This window comes from Myotis davidii, unplaced genomic scaffold (genome assembly GCF_000327345.1).
Source record: "Myotis davidii unplaced genomic scaffold, ASM32734v1 scaffold207, whole genome shotgun sequence".
Classification (NCBI taxonomy): domain Eukaryota; kingdom Metazoa; phylum Chordata; class Mammalia; order Chiroptera; family Vespertilionidae; genus Myotis; species Myotis davidii.
In genome coordinates, this window is record NW_006298349.1 from 1,842,847 (window position 1) to 1,854,807 (window position 11,961).

Sequence of the window (11,961 nt, forward strand, 5' to 3'; positions counted from 1 at the left end):
CTGCCCTTGACTGGAATCGAATCTGGGACCCTTCAGTCCGCAGGCCGACACTCTATCCACTAACCCAAATCGGCTAGGGCCATGGTCGGCAAACTGTGGCTCGAGAGCCACATGCGGCTCCTTGGCCCCTTGAGGTGTGGCTCTTCACAAAATACCACGTGCGGGCGCGCATGTACAGTGCAATTGAAACTTCGTGGCCCATGCGCAGAAGTTGGTATTTTGTGGAAGAGCCACACTCAAGGGGCCAAAGAGCCACATGTGACTCGCGAGCCGCAGTTTGCTGGCCACTGGGATAGACCATAATGAATCTGCACAGGTGTGGGAAGGGAAGTGTGAGTCTCTCAGGTGCCTATGCTGTACAGCTGAGGGACAAGCCTGGAACTTGCTTCTTCCCATGTTGTCTGGCCTCCTGATAAGGAGTTTTGAGGGAAGCAGAAATGGAGGAAGAGTTAGAAGGAGCAGCATCTTCTCAGAGAAGTGGTGGTGCCATAGGTGGGACTGGGTGGGGGCGTCGGAGCTTTCCTGGGAGGAGCTGGGCCTGAGGACAGTGTGATCAAGATAGGTGGCTGGAATGGAGGGGCAAGAAGATGAGGCTGTGCTGCTGCAGCAGCGCCTTGGTGGGCTGGATGTGCCAAGCCTGAGGAGGTGTTTGGCTCAGAGTCTGGCCCCCTTGGCTATCTTTGGTCTGGATGCCTTCCACAGATCCCAAGGCCCGCCTTTATTCTAAGGCCACTTCTCCAGAACCTTCTGGCCCGGGGCCTCTCCTGTGGAGACGGAGACACATCCCCCTTCACTCAGTGTACTGGCTTTTCTTTCCAACCAAAGCAGGCTCATCGCCACCTGCTCTGCCCCTGGGTCACTACCTGGAATATAACAGATGCTCAGTAAATGATTGTCAATTATACAAGGTGACAACATTCAGGAAGGAAAAGTTATTATGAGATTACCTTGGTCCCAAGTGACTGCCAGTCCATTTTACACACCATCCTGGGTCTAATACAAGCCCTAAATTCCAGAGTCTGTCAGTCTGTGAAATCTGGTCCGTCAGCCATTTGCAGACTACAGAGAAAAACGGATGTAAAGGAGGGTTTTACGGAGCTGCTTACGAAGACTGACTGCTCGCTGAGCAAACCCTGCCTGCCTAACCCTGGTGTGCAAGGCAGTGGGAGCAAGAGGCCAAATTTTTGCAGGCCTGGGTCTGCAAAAACTCTTGGCCAGTGGGCAGGACAGGAAGACAGCTATCGCCACAGTGGTCAGTGTCAGGCATTCTGAGCACAACGCATTTTGTCTCCAGTGACCCCATGAGGTAGGAACTGTCATCGCTGTCTTACAGATAAGTCTCAGAAAGGCTAAGGAGCTTGACCAAGGTCATAGCAAAAAGCAGAGGAAGGGATCAGGGAAGGCTGGAAGGCTGACATTGGATAAGCCACGTACAGAGGGAGTGAAGGGTATCCGGCAGAGCACATAGGCCGTGATGCGGAGGCCCCAGGAAAGCTTGGCGTGGTTGAGTCTGGATTAGTAACAGATGAAGCCTCAGAGGTCAGCAGGCAGCAGGTCGTACAGGGACTTGTTGACCTTGCCAAGGCATTTGAACTTCATGAGGGTGGTGAGGAGCCCTTTGAGGATCATGATGAGCAGATTTGTCTTCCAGAAAGCCAGTGAGTGCTGGCCGGGTGGAAGCTGGCCTAGAGACAGGAAGCCCCACTCCCAAGTGTTTGCCTCCACTTCCTGGCCCTTGCTCTTCCTCCTGACCTTAGCCTGTGTGTTTCAGAGTGGCATCCCCTGCCAGTGCCAGCACCCTTCACGTTCTGAGCCGCTACAGCCGCTACACAAGCATCCTGGACCTGGACAACAAAACCCTACGCTGCCCCCTTTACAGAGGCACGCTTGTGCCCCGGCTGGCAGACCACCGTACTCAAATCAAGCGGGGCAGCACCTACTACCTGCACGTCCAGAGCATGCTCACCCAGCTCTGCTCCAAGGCCTTCCTCTACACCTTCTGCCACCACCTGCACCTGCCTGCCCACAACAAGGAGATAGAGGAGTTGGTTGCCGGCCGGCAGGCAAGCTTTCTGAAGCTGAATCTGGGTCTAGTGAATGAAGATGTCAAGGTGGTCCAGTACCTGGCTGAGCTGCTGAAGCTGCACTATATGCAGGAGTCTCCTGGGACCAGCCAGCCCATGCTCAGGTTTGACTATGTCCCCAGTTTTTTGTACAAAATCTGAGGTCAGTTCCAGCCACTGTGACTCCGGGCACAGGAAAGAGAAGGGTTGGCGTGACACGACCAAGCAGTCCTCTGAGCGGTTTAGACTTCTGGTGTCATAGGTGGGAAGGAAACCAAGGTGGCTTCAGGCAGCTTGCAAGTTGGACTTGGGCAGAGGGAGGAGCCTGGCTCTCTGAAAGCATCCAGGACAGTAACAGCTCTCTTGTCTCCCTGGTAAGGAATGGACCTGGAAGGAGCTCTTGGCCTCCCAAGGACTGGTAGTCAGGGCAGAGGAAAGCCTCAGAGGGGTGGGATGAGGGGCAGGAAGGCAAAGCCATGATGGGAGGACCATGTGGCCATGCCTATCTTCACTCAACACTTGAGTGGCAAAATCAAGTGAAACAGCCTGTTAACTGGAATGATGTTGTGGAAAACAAGAGGGTGCAATATCCGTTGTCTCATTCAAACCCCAACTGAATGGCCTCCTAGAGCCTGTCATCCAGGGGAGGCCCCTGAGTGAGGGGAGGGAGAAAGCTCTGCCCCCGCTGGGTGGAGGGGAATGTCAGCCTCCAGGCCCCAGTGCTGAGGGAGTGAGCAGCTCCCTGTCCCCATCCTCACTTCCTCACCTTGCACAGCGTTCCCACAGGCAGCAGGAGAGAGTGCAGTGTCACTAGTCCCCAGTTGTCAGTGGGAACTGCTCTTTGAGGTAGAGAGCCCAGCCAGGGCCGAGGGTCCACGGAGCCATCACCACTGTGCGAGCGATGAAGAGCCAGCAGGGCCTGGCCCAACAGTATTTCTGGCCGGAGTGAGTCAGCACTGTTCTCTCACCCAAAGCAAACCCTTGCAACCACTTCACTACCTCTCGCGGGGTCTCTCAAGCACGGGACAGCAGAGTTCTGTTCAGCTGGCTGGTGTGGGTGGGCAGCCCAGATGGTGGTGATTCGGGGCTGGGATTTCGTCAGGCAAGAGGACAGCTGTCTTCGTGGACCTGCCTGGCAGGTTGCACAGGCCTGGCGTGTGGGCACTTCATGGCAGCTACTTCTGCCCATGTGTGACTCCCACCTTCTCAGATGTGCCCAGGTCCACCCACCACAACCTCCCTGGGCTTCTTACGGTTGCCACTGGTATGTAGATGGAGGGTTTCTTGCAACCTTGATAATTTTATACCTTTCTTTTAAAGCTGTTTTCCCTCCTAAGTAGGGAGAACTCTCGGTATTACTGCTTTTTAATTTGTTCCCACAAACTTGTGATAAAACAACCCTGAGCCAGTGACAAGTGGTGCTCCTGGGCGCGTGTGCGTATCTACTGGGGCCGTGCCCTGCGTGCTGAGACCTGGTCTGCCTGTCGGTGTGGGGCACACCATTGAAGTCACAGAGGAGAGGCACACCTCTGGTGACTACGGAGGGTTTGCGTCCCATCACTCCTTTGGTCCCTTCCTCGCCCAGGTCCTCTGCACGGGATACGGCCCGTGGCTCCCACCCAGCAGTTTCTGGTCAGTCCCCATTCCTGTCAGGGCAGGGATTTCCTCCAGAAAAGAGGAAGGCCTTCTCGAGTGGCTGTCTTTGTGGATGTGTGAGTTTGCCCCTGAGGCCATGACTGAGAACTTTGGTGTAAATGCTACACTGGTTGGTTTCCTTGTACCTCTGGCTGTTGCATGTTCACACACAAGATGGCGCTCCAGGAGCTGCCGGCAGCGTTGACAGGTGAGGTGTTGGCCTGCGGGCAGGCTGCACGGGAAGCCTGCTTCTCGGTGAGCTCTGGGCTGCGACCGCTCCCCTCCTTCGTGGTCAAGATGCTGCTTTGTTTCTAACTGGGTGGCTAATTGCTGTCACTTAGGCCTCCAGGAGCATGAACTCCTGCCGTCTTACCTCCAAGGGGAGAAAGGCCTCGGTCCCAGGGACAAGATGGACAGTGACCACTGGCACCAACACTGATGTCTCATTCGGGTTTCCCTCCGACACGGACTCTGGTTAACACTGTTCTCATTGGAAACGGACGTGGGCAGGGGAAACGGCCTTCTAGGAGCCCACCGCCACATCTGCCAGAGCCGTCCGCTTTGGAGGGTGTGTGCTCAGAAGCTGGGCCCCAAGGACAGTCCCGAAGGCCTGAGGACTGTGGCACGGTCGTGGCTGTCAGCAGGAGAGGCTGCTCCGCGGCACGGGCCAGAGCCCACGGGGCAGCGCACTGGAGCTGGCTCCGCACGGAGAAGCGCATTGGCCTCACTGAGGAGAGGGTGAACTCCAGCATTTAAATTTGGGTTAAAATCTAACTTTTCAGGGTGACAGTTTCAAAGGATTGCCTGGTGCCCAGTGTGTTTCTTTTCAAAGGGATGAAAGTGGCACTTGGGCAGAGGCAGTTGAGATTGAAGTGGGACCTACCAGATGCAGCTATAAGGGTGCTGGTGGGGAGCCCTGTGCAGCGGACTGATCATTTCTTCAAGAACTGCGGTTTGACGGTGTCCTGTAGTATGTATAGCCGTGTTAATAAAACATTCACAAACACTTCCCAGACAGTCAAGGACACTGGTGCCCCTATTCATTCTTTAGTCCCACAAAGGCCCAGGCACCGAAACTGAGTTTTCTTTACTTCCTTCACCTGCCTCCCCTCCCTCTGTCCATGCAGTCCCCGGTCACCAAGCTGCCTGGGCAGCAATCACGTAGTGACCTCCTGGAGCTCCGTTAGCGCACAGCTGAAGCGTCAGCACCCAGCCTGAGCTGCCGCCTCCGTTTCCCCAGGGACCGTGCTCCTGTAGTGTGATCTTTGAAGTTTAGAAATTGTGACTTTTCCATAATTGACTGCAATGGCTGAAGTTATACACATTACACCAGATTTGGAAATGGGCCATGGTAGCTCGTCCTGTCATTTCCCATTTAGCTTTTAACTTTATTTCAGGTTATTGTATTCGAAGTATAGTAGACTTCAACCTCCAACAAACAACAAATCCCATTTCAAAATCCAAGAAAGGCCAATATTTCTACCCCAAATGCCAGGCCTGTTGTGGTACAGTGACGTGTGTCTGGAGGCCAAGAGTGTCTTGAAGATCTTGCCTTTGCACTGACCACCACATGCCCCACTCCCAGGCCCAACGCTGCAGGGCAGGTCAGCTGCTGCTGCGTCATCTTTTACAGGTGGTAGCACTCAGCTGGTGGCCAGCCGGGGGTGGGGGGACTTTGGAGGCACTGATTCCCCAAGCTAGCAATCAGATGCTACCTCCTATTTCAGAAGAATGTGTTTTGGTTCGTGCTTTGAATCAAACGAGCCAGCTTTCTGAATTTTCTCCAATACTGTTAAAGTGAAAAAACTGGAATCTTTAAAAGAGATAAGGAAAAAGCATCAAGTTTCTGCGTCTGGCTAGAAACAAAAACGGTCTCAGCTGATAAGGCTGGAGCACACCAAGGTTTCCTGAGCCTTTCTCTGTTGAGCACTGACCTAACATGGCCTCACTCAGTAAGGTTGTTACACGGGAGGACGCAGGAGAGGGAATGGGCACTTTGCTGCTGGTGGGGAGCCCTGGCTTCTGGGGCTACACAAGGGGTCTTGGATATGTTCCTTCGTCTTCAGCTGGGGAAGAAACAAGCCCCTAAAGGTAAGCCTTTGAGCAGTGTAACAGCTCCCAGATTGAGGCATAGATGTGGGTTCCCCCCGTGCACTCACCCAGAGACCGCGCTGGAGCAATCGCCAACACACTGGACACTAGGCCACAGGTGCCTTCCAGGCGGGGCCGCAGGGAGCCTTGGCCTCCGACGGCCCGGCACTGCTGGCGGCGGCACAGCCGGGCTAAGAGCAGCCGCCTGTGAGGCTGCAGTGACAAGCATCGTCTGTGAGGAAATCTTGTTATTTTTGGGAAGTATTTTATTACTGCATGTTCTGTCCACATCTGTGAATGGGAGTCTGACCAGCATGTGAGCTGCAGTCGTCACAGTGGCGAGCAAGAGTACGACAGAGACCCGGTGACAGTGGCTCCCAGGTACGGTTGCACCAGAGTTCAACCAGAGCAAATGCCAAACAAGCAGTACGAGAAGTGTACTTTTTAAGAAATTAATTTATTTGAGTTATTTTTGAAATATAAAAATTGGTTGTATTTTTTAAAGCTGTAATTCTTGTAGACATTCTGTGGTTAAAAATTTGTGCTTATTAAAAATGGTCATTTATGTTTTGCACCTCAGCTTTATGAAAAATAAAGTTTCTCTGGGAAGGTGACATTTGGCTTCTTGACCACAGGAGGGAGTTCTCTCGCAGGACGAAGGTCCCTGGATGAGGCTCCCCAGGAGGCTGCGTACCCTAGGCTCTCCCACCTGCCCAACCACTGCCGCAGCGTGCGGGGCTGCTACTCGGGACCCGCGGCCTGGGGCACCTCTGCGGGCATGTCTGACTGAGAATTGAGCCAAAGCACAGAGCAGAAGGGTCAGGTTTCCCTCTGCAGTTGTCAGGTCATGGTTCAGTTTCCTTTGCTGTCCCCCCGGGGAACAAGCTACAAGCTTGGGTGTTTCTTAGTTGCTGCAGCGAGTGGGAGGAAGCCCAATAACTGGGAGAGGGGTAAGTAAAGGTCCTGGAATCCTTCCGCGAGCTCTGCCCTGCCCCACTGTCGCAATGAATGAAGGCTAAGTAGGATTTCATTTCACAGAGTAACTAACAGAGCTGTGAGGAAGTGAGGTTTAGATTTGTACTCCTTAATAATTGGTCCCAGAATTACCACCAGTGGGGCTTTACCAGATTTTGATTTGTGAAGATAACATGAGAAAAGTCCCAAAGAAACCTCTGCGGAGAGCACCCAGAAGTTGACCAGGTCCTGTGTGGGGTGGTGCTTCTCCTCAAGGGCTCTGTGTCCTTGGTCCTGACGCTCCCGGTGGGGCAGGTGCAGCCGGTGGCTCCTCTAAAAGTCCGGCAGGCCGGGCAGAGGGAAGAGAGACGCGAAGCTCTCCACCTCCTCCCGGAGGGCTCGGATGGCCCCACGGTGCCGCTCATCTCCTGCTAGCTTCTCCTTGAACTCCTTCAGGCTGGCCTTGTCCCCAACGTCCTTCTGAATCTGCAGAGTCAGTTCTATCCCTGTGTGGCACATAAATGAGTTCTCCCTCTGGGACCAGGAGACACACCCAAGACCCAGACACCCCAGCTGGGGGGTGACAGTGGAGGGATTCATGTTCACCCCAGAAATGATTCTTGTATGCACCCTCCATGAGCAGGACAAGTTTACAAAGGTTTCAGGTCAATGGTTTGCTAAGTGATTTCTGCTGTTGCCTGTCCCCAACACTCAGCCTTGACACAGAAGCGTCCCTCAGTGGCTGGGTCGCCACTGTTCAGAGACTCCCTACACACAGTATGAGGTGTCAAACTTCCAAACCGATATCCATACCTTTGTGAATAAAGTGGGCGACTTTCCGGAACTCTGTTTCCAGAAGTCCTCGGGACGTCAGTGCTGGGGTCCCCAGTCGCAGCCCACTGGGCCGTAGGGCGCTTCTGTCACCTTCAACAGAAACAGACTCTGTACTTGGGCCGCACTCAAACTCACCTCTGACCACTGTGGTTGAAAAGGGACCCTTGGGCAAAAGAACAGGCCTGCAGATGCCAGTGTGTCTGGTGAGAAGGGCACCGACCCACGGGAGAGGCAGGAGCAGGAGCAGGCGCAGGCAGCGGCACATTGAGGGCTCTGCTTTAACAGTAAGAAAGTCACCTTCTCTGACGTGGCCTTTGCTCCTGAAAACGAGGCCAGCCTCTGGGTTTGGATTGCATCACCGTCCTCGTTAACAACCTACCGAGAGCCAGCCTGCTTTCCAGCGACCCGGCCTCCCTCCCTGAAAAGCCTTCTCACTTCTCAGCACCCCCTCGCCCAGTCCTGGCTGGAGCTGGGCGAGGCAGCCCAGGAGAACCCCCGCTGAGGTCCCACCCGCCAGGGCACAGGCATCCTTCAAGCATCTGGGCCAGTTATCATAGCTGTAACAGCCCGGAAATGCAGACAAGCGTGGAAGAGAAGAGCGAGGAGGATTCTCACCTGGGCAGGTGTTCTTGTTGCAAGCAATAGAACAGGCTTCTAGCACCTTCTCAGCCCGGCCACCATCCGTGCCTTTGGAACGGAGATCCACGAGGATCAAATGGTTGTCAGAACCACCTGGAAGCCAAGTTGGACATGTAAGGATGCAGATGGTGACTCCATGCGAGTGGAGGAATTTCTCTCCTAGGAATGGGCTGGGAGGACGGGGCTGAAGCAGATGGGGCAGGACAGTGAGCCCCACCACGTGTCCTGGAAGGCTTCACTCGCCTCAAGGAAAGACGCTCGGGACCCGAGAGCTGAACAGAAAGGACCAAGTGGTGTAGGGTGCTCGGCGATGCAGTGGCTGAGGGGAGAATGGCCAGCCTGCCCACTGCAAAGACCCAGCCACCGGCTGCCCGGCAAGGGCCTCCGCCGCCTAGGAGGGCCGCTCGCGCAGTGCCGCTAAGGATTCTGCCTTCTCTGACACATCGCCTGGGCAGTCCCCGCCCGTCTCTGAAGCCAATCTTCCAGTTCCCTGCGAGGCAGCAGGGGTGGTCCCGTTTATGGGACAGTGGGTACCCGCTCCCGCTGCTGAGCACGTGTTGGGCGCCAGCAGTACTGGTTGTCATATCTGATCTCTACTCCTGCGAAGGGGATCGTAGCAGAAAGGTGCAGATTAAGATGGCGAGGCGACAAGAACGTTCTGCAACTGGCCCAAGCGCCCAGAAGTCTTCCAAGTACAATACCCGGATCTTTCCACTTTGAACTCTCATTAGTACCAAGTCACTGACTTGGGCAACAGCTGTGACTTCAAAGATGCCACAAACCAAGTCAGCGCTTAGCTCTGGATCTCACAGCCCAAAGCTTAAGGCACAGTCCCCACAGCCTCCCACTTTCTGGCCATGGCTTTAGGCAGGCAGCTCAGCATTGTGGAACCTCAGATGCCCATCTGTAACCTAAGACCAACAACATGCAAGGCTGTCGTGAGGTTGAAATGAAGGCCTGTGAATCGTGCTTGGCCAGCGCCAGGCAGGTTGGTACCCAGATATGCTGGCTGCCATCACAGTGACCATGACCTGCTTCAATCTTCAGAGCAGAGTGAATGAGGGGTGAGGACAGGCCAGGAGCTCAGGAAGTGCGGGACTCACTGGAGGCTCTGAGCAGCAGGGCTGAGGGGGGTGCCTGTATCAGACGGAGTTTGGCCTAAATCCGGGTGATGCCAACCAAGCCTGGCTCCCGACCAGCATCACCTGGGAACTGGCAGGAGGCAGAGCCTGCCCAGGCCTGCATTAATATGCACATCCACGTTTGAGAAACAGTGACTTAGAGAACCTGGAAGGTCACAGGCCAGACAGAACCCTGGGGCTTTCTTCCCGGAAAATGTGGAGGAGGGAGGAGAACGCAAAGAAAGGAAGTGAAGGAAGGAGATGCTTCTCAGAGAACATGGCTGAGAACATGGCATTTGCCCAGCTCAGCTGCTCACTGGCCTAGTTGGGAGCCTGCTCCTCCGACGAGGGCCTATAAAGGCAGCAGGCAGGGGCGGGCACCTGCATCCACAGGGGACCAGGACCCACCTTCCTGGGCCACCTCTGCTGGCACAGATGGCAGCCGGCGAGCCCAAGTAAGCTGCCCTTCCTCTCAGTAGCTAAGTACGCTCACTGCCTGCCAGCACCCGGGCCATGCTGACTCAGCCTGCAGGGACTGGGCAGGGACTGGGCACGGCCCCCGGAGCGAGCCCTCACCGCCACGTCCAGCTCACTCAGGGCCACCATCTCTGAGTTAAGGCAAAGGCGAGCATAGTGGAGTCTGAACTCCCTGGCCTCCCGGCCGGTGGTCTACTGCACCGTGGCCTTTGGGGTGAGTGGGGTCAGTCCTGCAGGCCATGCCAGGCACTGCTGTGGGGAAGGCCCTGGCGCTGCCACTACCGTATGTGAGCACAGTTCCCGGCCTCTCGCTGAGCTCAGGGACTCCTTAGGCCTCACTGGCCCAGCAGGGGAGGCAGCTGTCCCCGTGTGAGGAGGGGAAGGCCACAGGCCACAGCAACGCCTCTGGAGGTGCCTGACTCACACCCCGCAGCTGCAGCCCAGGGCCCTGCTCCAGCCACACCTGCCTGGATGAGTCAGAAGCAGCAGGGTCACGGCCGAGGTGAGTGGGTGCCACCCAAGTTTCTGTGGTACCTGTTACTATTTTGTAGCCCAGCTCCGTCAGGGCCTCAGCCAGCGCCCTGCAGTTGGCCACCACCTGCTGCTGGTACACCCGGAACTCTGGAGTCATGGCCTGCTTCAGAGCCACGGCCACCCCTGCAGGGAGACAGTGGTCAGGAGACAGGACGGAGCACAACACAGGCTGAGGCTCAGAGACCTGGTTCTGCTCGGGCTTGTTTTCCGCTGTCACGGAAAGGGGTGGGTGACATCCCCCAAATGACATATATTTCTAACCCTACAATGACCTGGCCACGCTGCCAGACATCTTCTGTTTGAGGATGTGCTTTTGAGGCAGCCTTTCCCAGGCATGGGAATTTGGTGCTGATAAGCTTGCACAGGAGAGCTGTTCTAAGTGAGGCAGAGTCTGCAGGCGGTCCTCTACACTCCATAGATGAAATGCTGCTTAAAGCTGGGAGTTGATGCCAAATTATGCAGCCCTTTCAGGTCAGATTCTAGGTGAGGGTGCAGGCCTGTGTTCAATCCTGCGGCTGCTTACAGGGCACAGAAACGGAGGAGAATGCAAAACGCACAGAGGCGCCAGTCAGTGTGACGGAGGAAGAAACTGCAGATGCTGAGTTGTGGGTACAAAATGGGACAGGAAAACACCCCGGGAGGTGCCGGGCCGCCCACTGCCTGGTGCCCGACCTCCCCACTCTGCCCCCCTCCCTCTGGGGAACACTAGTGCTTCTCATGGTGCAGGTTAGACCTTTGTCCTGGGCTCTCCTAGCACTGCTTTGTTTCAAAGAAGACAGTGGAGTAACTGAGGTCGTCACAGGTTTTCTGAGCCGCTTGTACTAAGAGGGAATGAGTCAGGACTGCTTGCTGGGGTCCTGGAATCAAGGCCAGGAGCCACAGGTGCGGACGCAAGGCCAGCGGTGCTAGGACCCGACACAGGGGCCCCTCCCCCACAGGTCAGGGGAGAGGCATTTTGTCCTTGCCAGTCCCCTCCCTTTGCCTGCCTCTTCCAGCGGTCAAATCCTCCCCTGCTGTTTCTTAAAGAGAGCTCCACACAGACTGGCCGGGCTCAGCTTCCCCGAGGGGTGGCCACACGTGTCCCTGCCTGTGACAGTCCCGTTTCCCTGGGCTTCCTTGTTAGCATCTCCTAGATGGGGCGTTCCTCTCGTTTCTCCCCAGCGTGGAAGTCCTGGCACGACTCTGGTGGACAGGTGAGGGGGAGTCGGGGCCAGAGCGAACAGAAGGGGACTGCGACATGGGGGCTGCTGTGGGCGAAGGGACGGCCTCCGAGGCTGGGGGGGGGGGGGGGGGGGGGTTCTGGAGGTCCTACCAGCAATGGCGTGGTTGTGGGGCCCGCCCTGCAGCCCTGGGAACACGGCAGAGTTGATGAGCGACTCCAGGTTGTACAGAGTCTCTTTGCCGGTTTTGGGGTCCGTGCTGCGCACTCCTGGATGAAGAAAAAGGTCAGCATGGGTGCCACCGCTGGGCTGTTTTCTCCGCCTGGACTCAAACCCAGACTGCGGAGCTGTGGGGCGCTGCTCCTGGGGGGACCTGCACGCCATGCTGCGGGCAGAGGGCGCTGCTCCTGGGGGGACCGCACGCCATGCTGCGGGCAGAGGGCGCTGCTCCTG

At 56.1% G+C, this 11,961-nt stretch overlaps 2 protein-coding genes across 2 annotated transcripts in view; one reads left to right on the plus strand and one right to left on the minus strand.

Annotated features, from left to right (window-relative positions):
- SMCR8 (Smith-Magenis syndrome chromosome region, candidate 8) overlaps positions 1-4,715 on the plus strand; it is an 11,814-nt gene extending 7,099 nt beyond the window's left edge. The window contains exon 3 of the mRNA XM_006773977.2: positions 1,772-4,715. Coding sequence (XP_006774040.1) covers positions 1,772-2,225 — 454 coding nt within the window. The 3' untranslated portion in view covers positions 2,226-4,715. The remainder of the gene's footprint in view (positions 1-1,771) is intronic.
- A 1,512-nt stretch (positions 4,716-6,227) lies between these two features.
- SHMT1 (serine hydroxymethyltransferase 1 (soluble)) overlaps positions 6,228-11,961 on the minus strand; it is a 19,608-nt gene continuing 13,874 nt past the window's right edge. Inside the window, exons 7-11 of the mRNA XM_006773960.2 lie at positions 11,661-11,777; positions 10,349-10,471; positions 8,193-8,309; positions 7,557-7,667; positions 6,228-7,249 (exon numbers count right to left, since the gene is read on the minus strand). Coding sequence (XP_006774023.1) covers positions 7,077-7,249; positions 7,557-7,667; positions 8,193-8,309; positions 10,349-10,471; positions 11,661-11,777 — 641 coding nt within the window. The 3' untranslated portion in view covers positions 6,228-7,076. The remainder of the gene's footprint in view (positions 7,250-7,556; positions 7,668-8,192; positions 8,310-10,348; positions 10,472-11,660; positions 11,778-11,961) is intronic.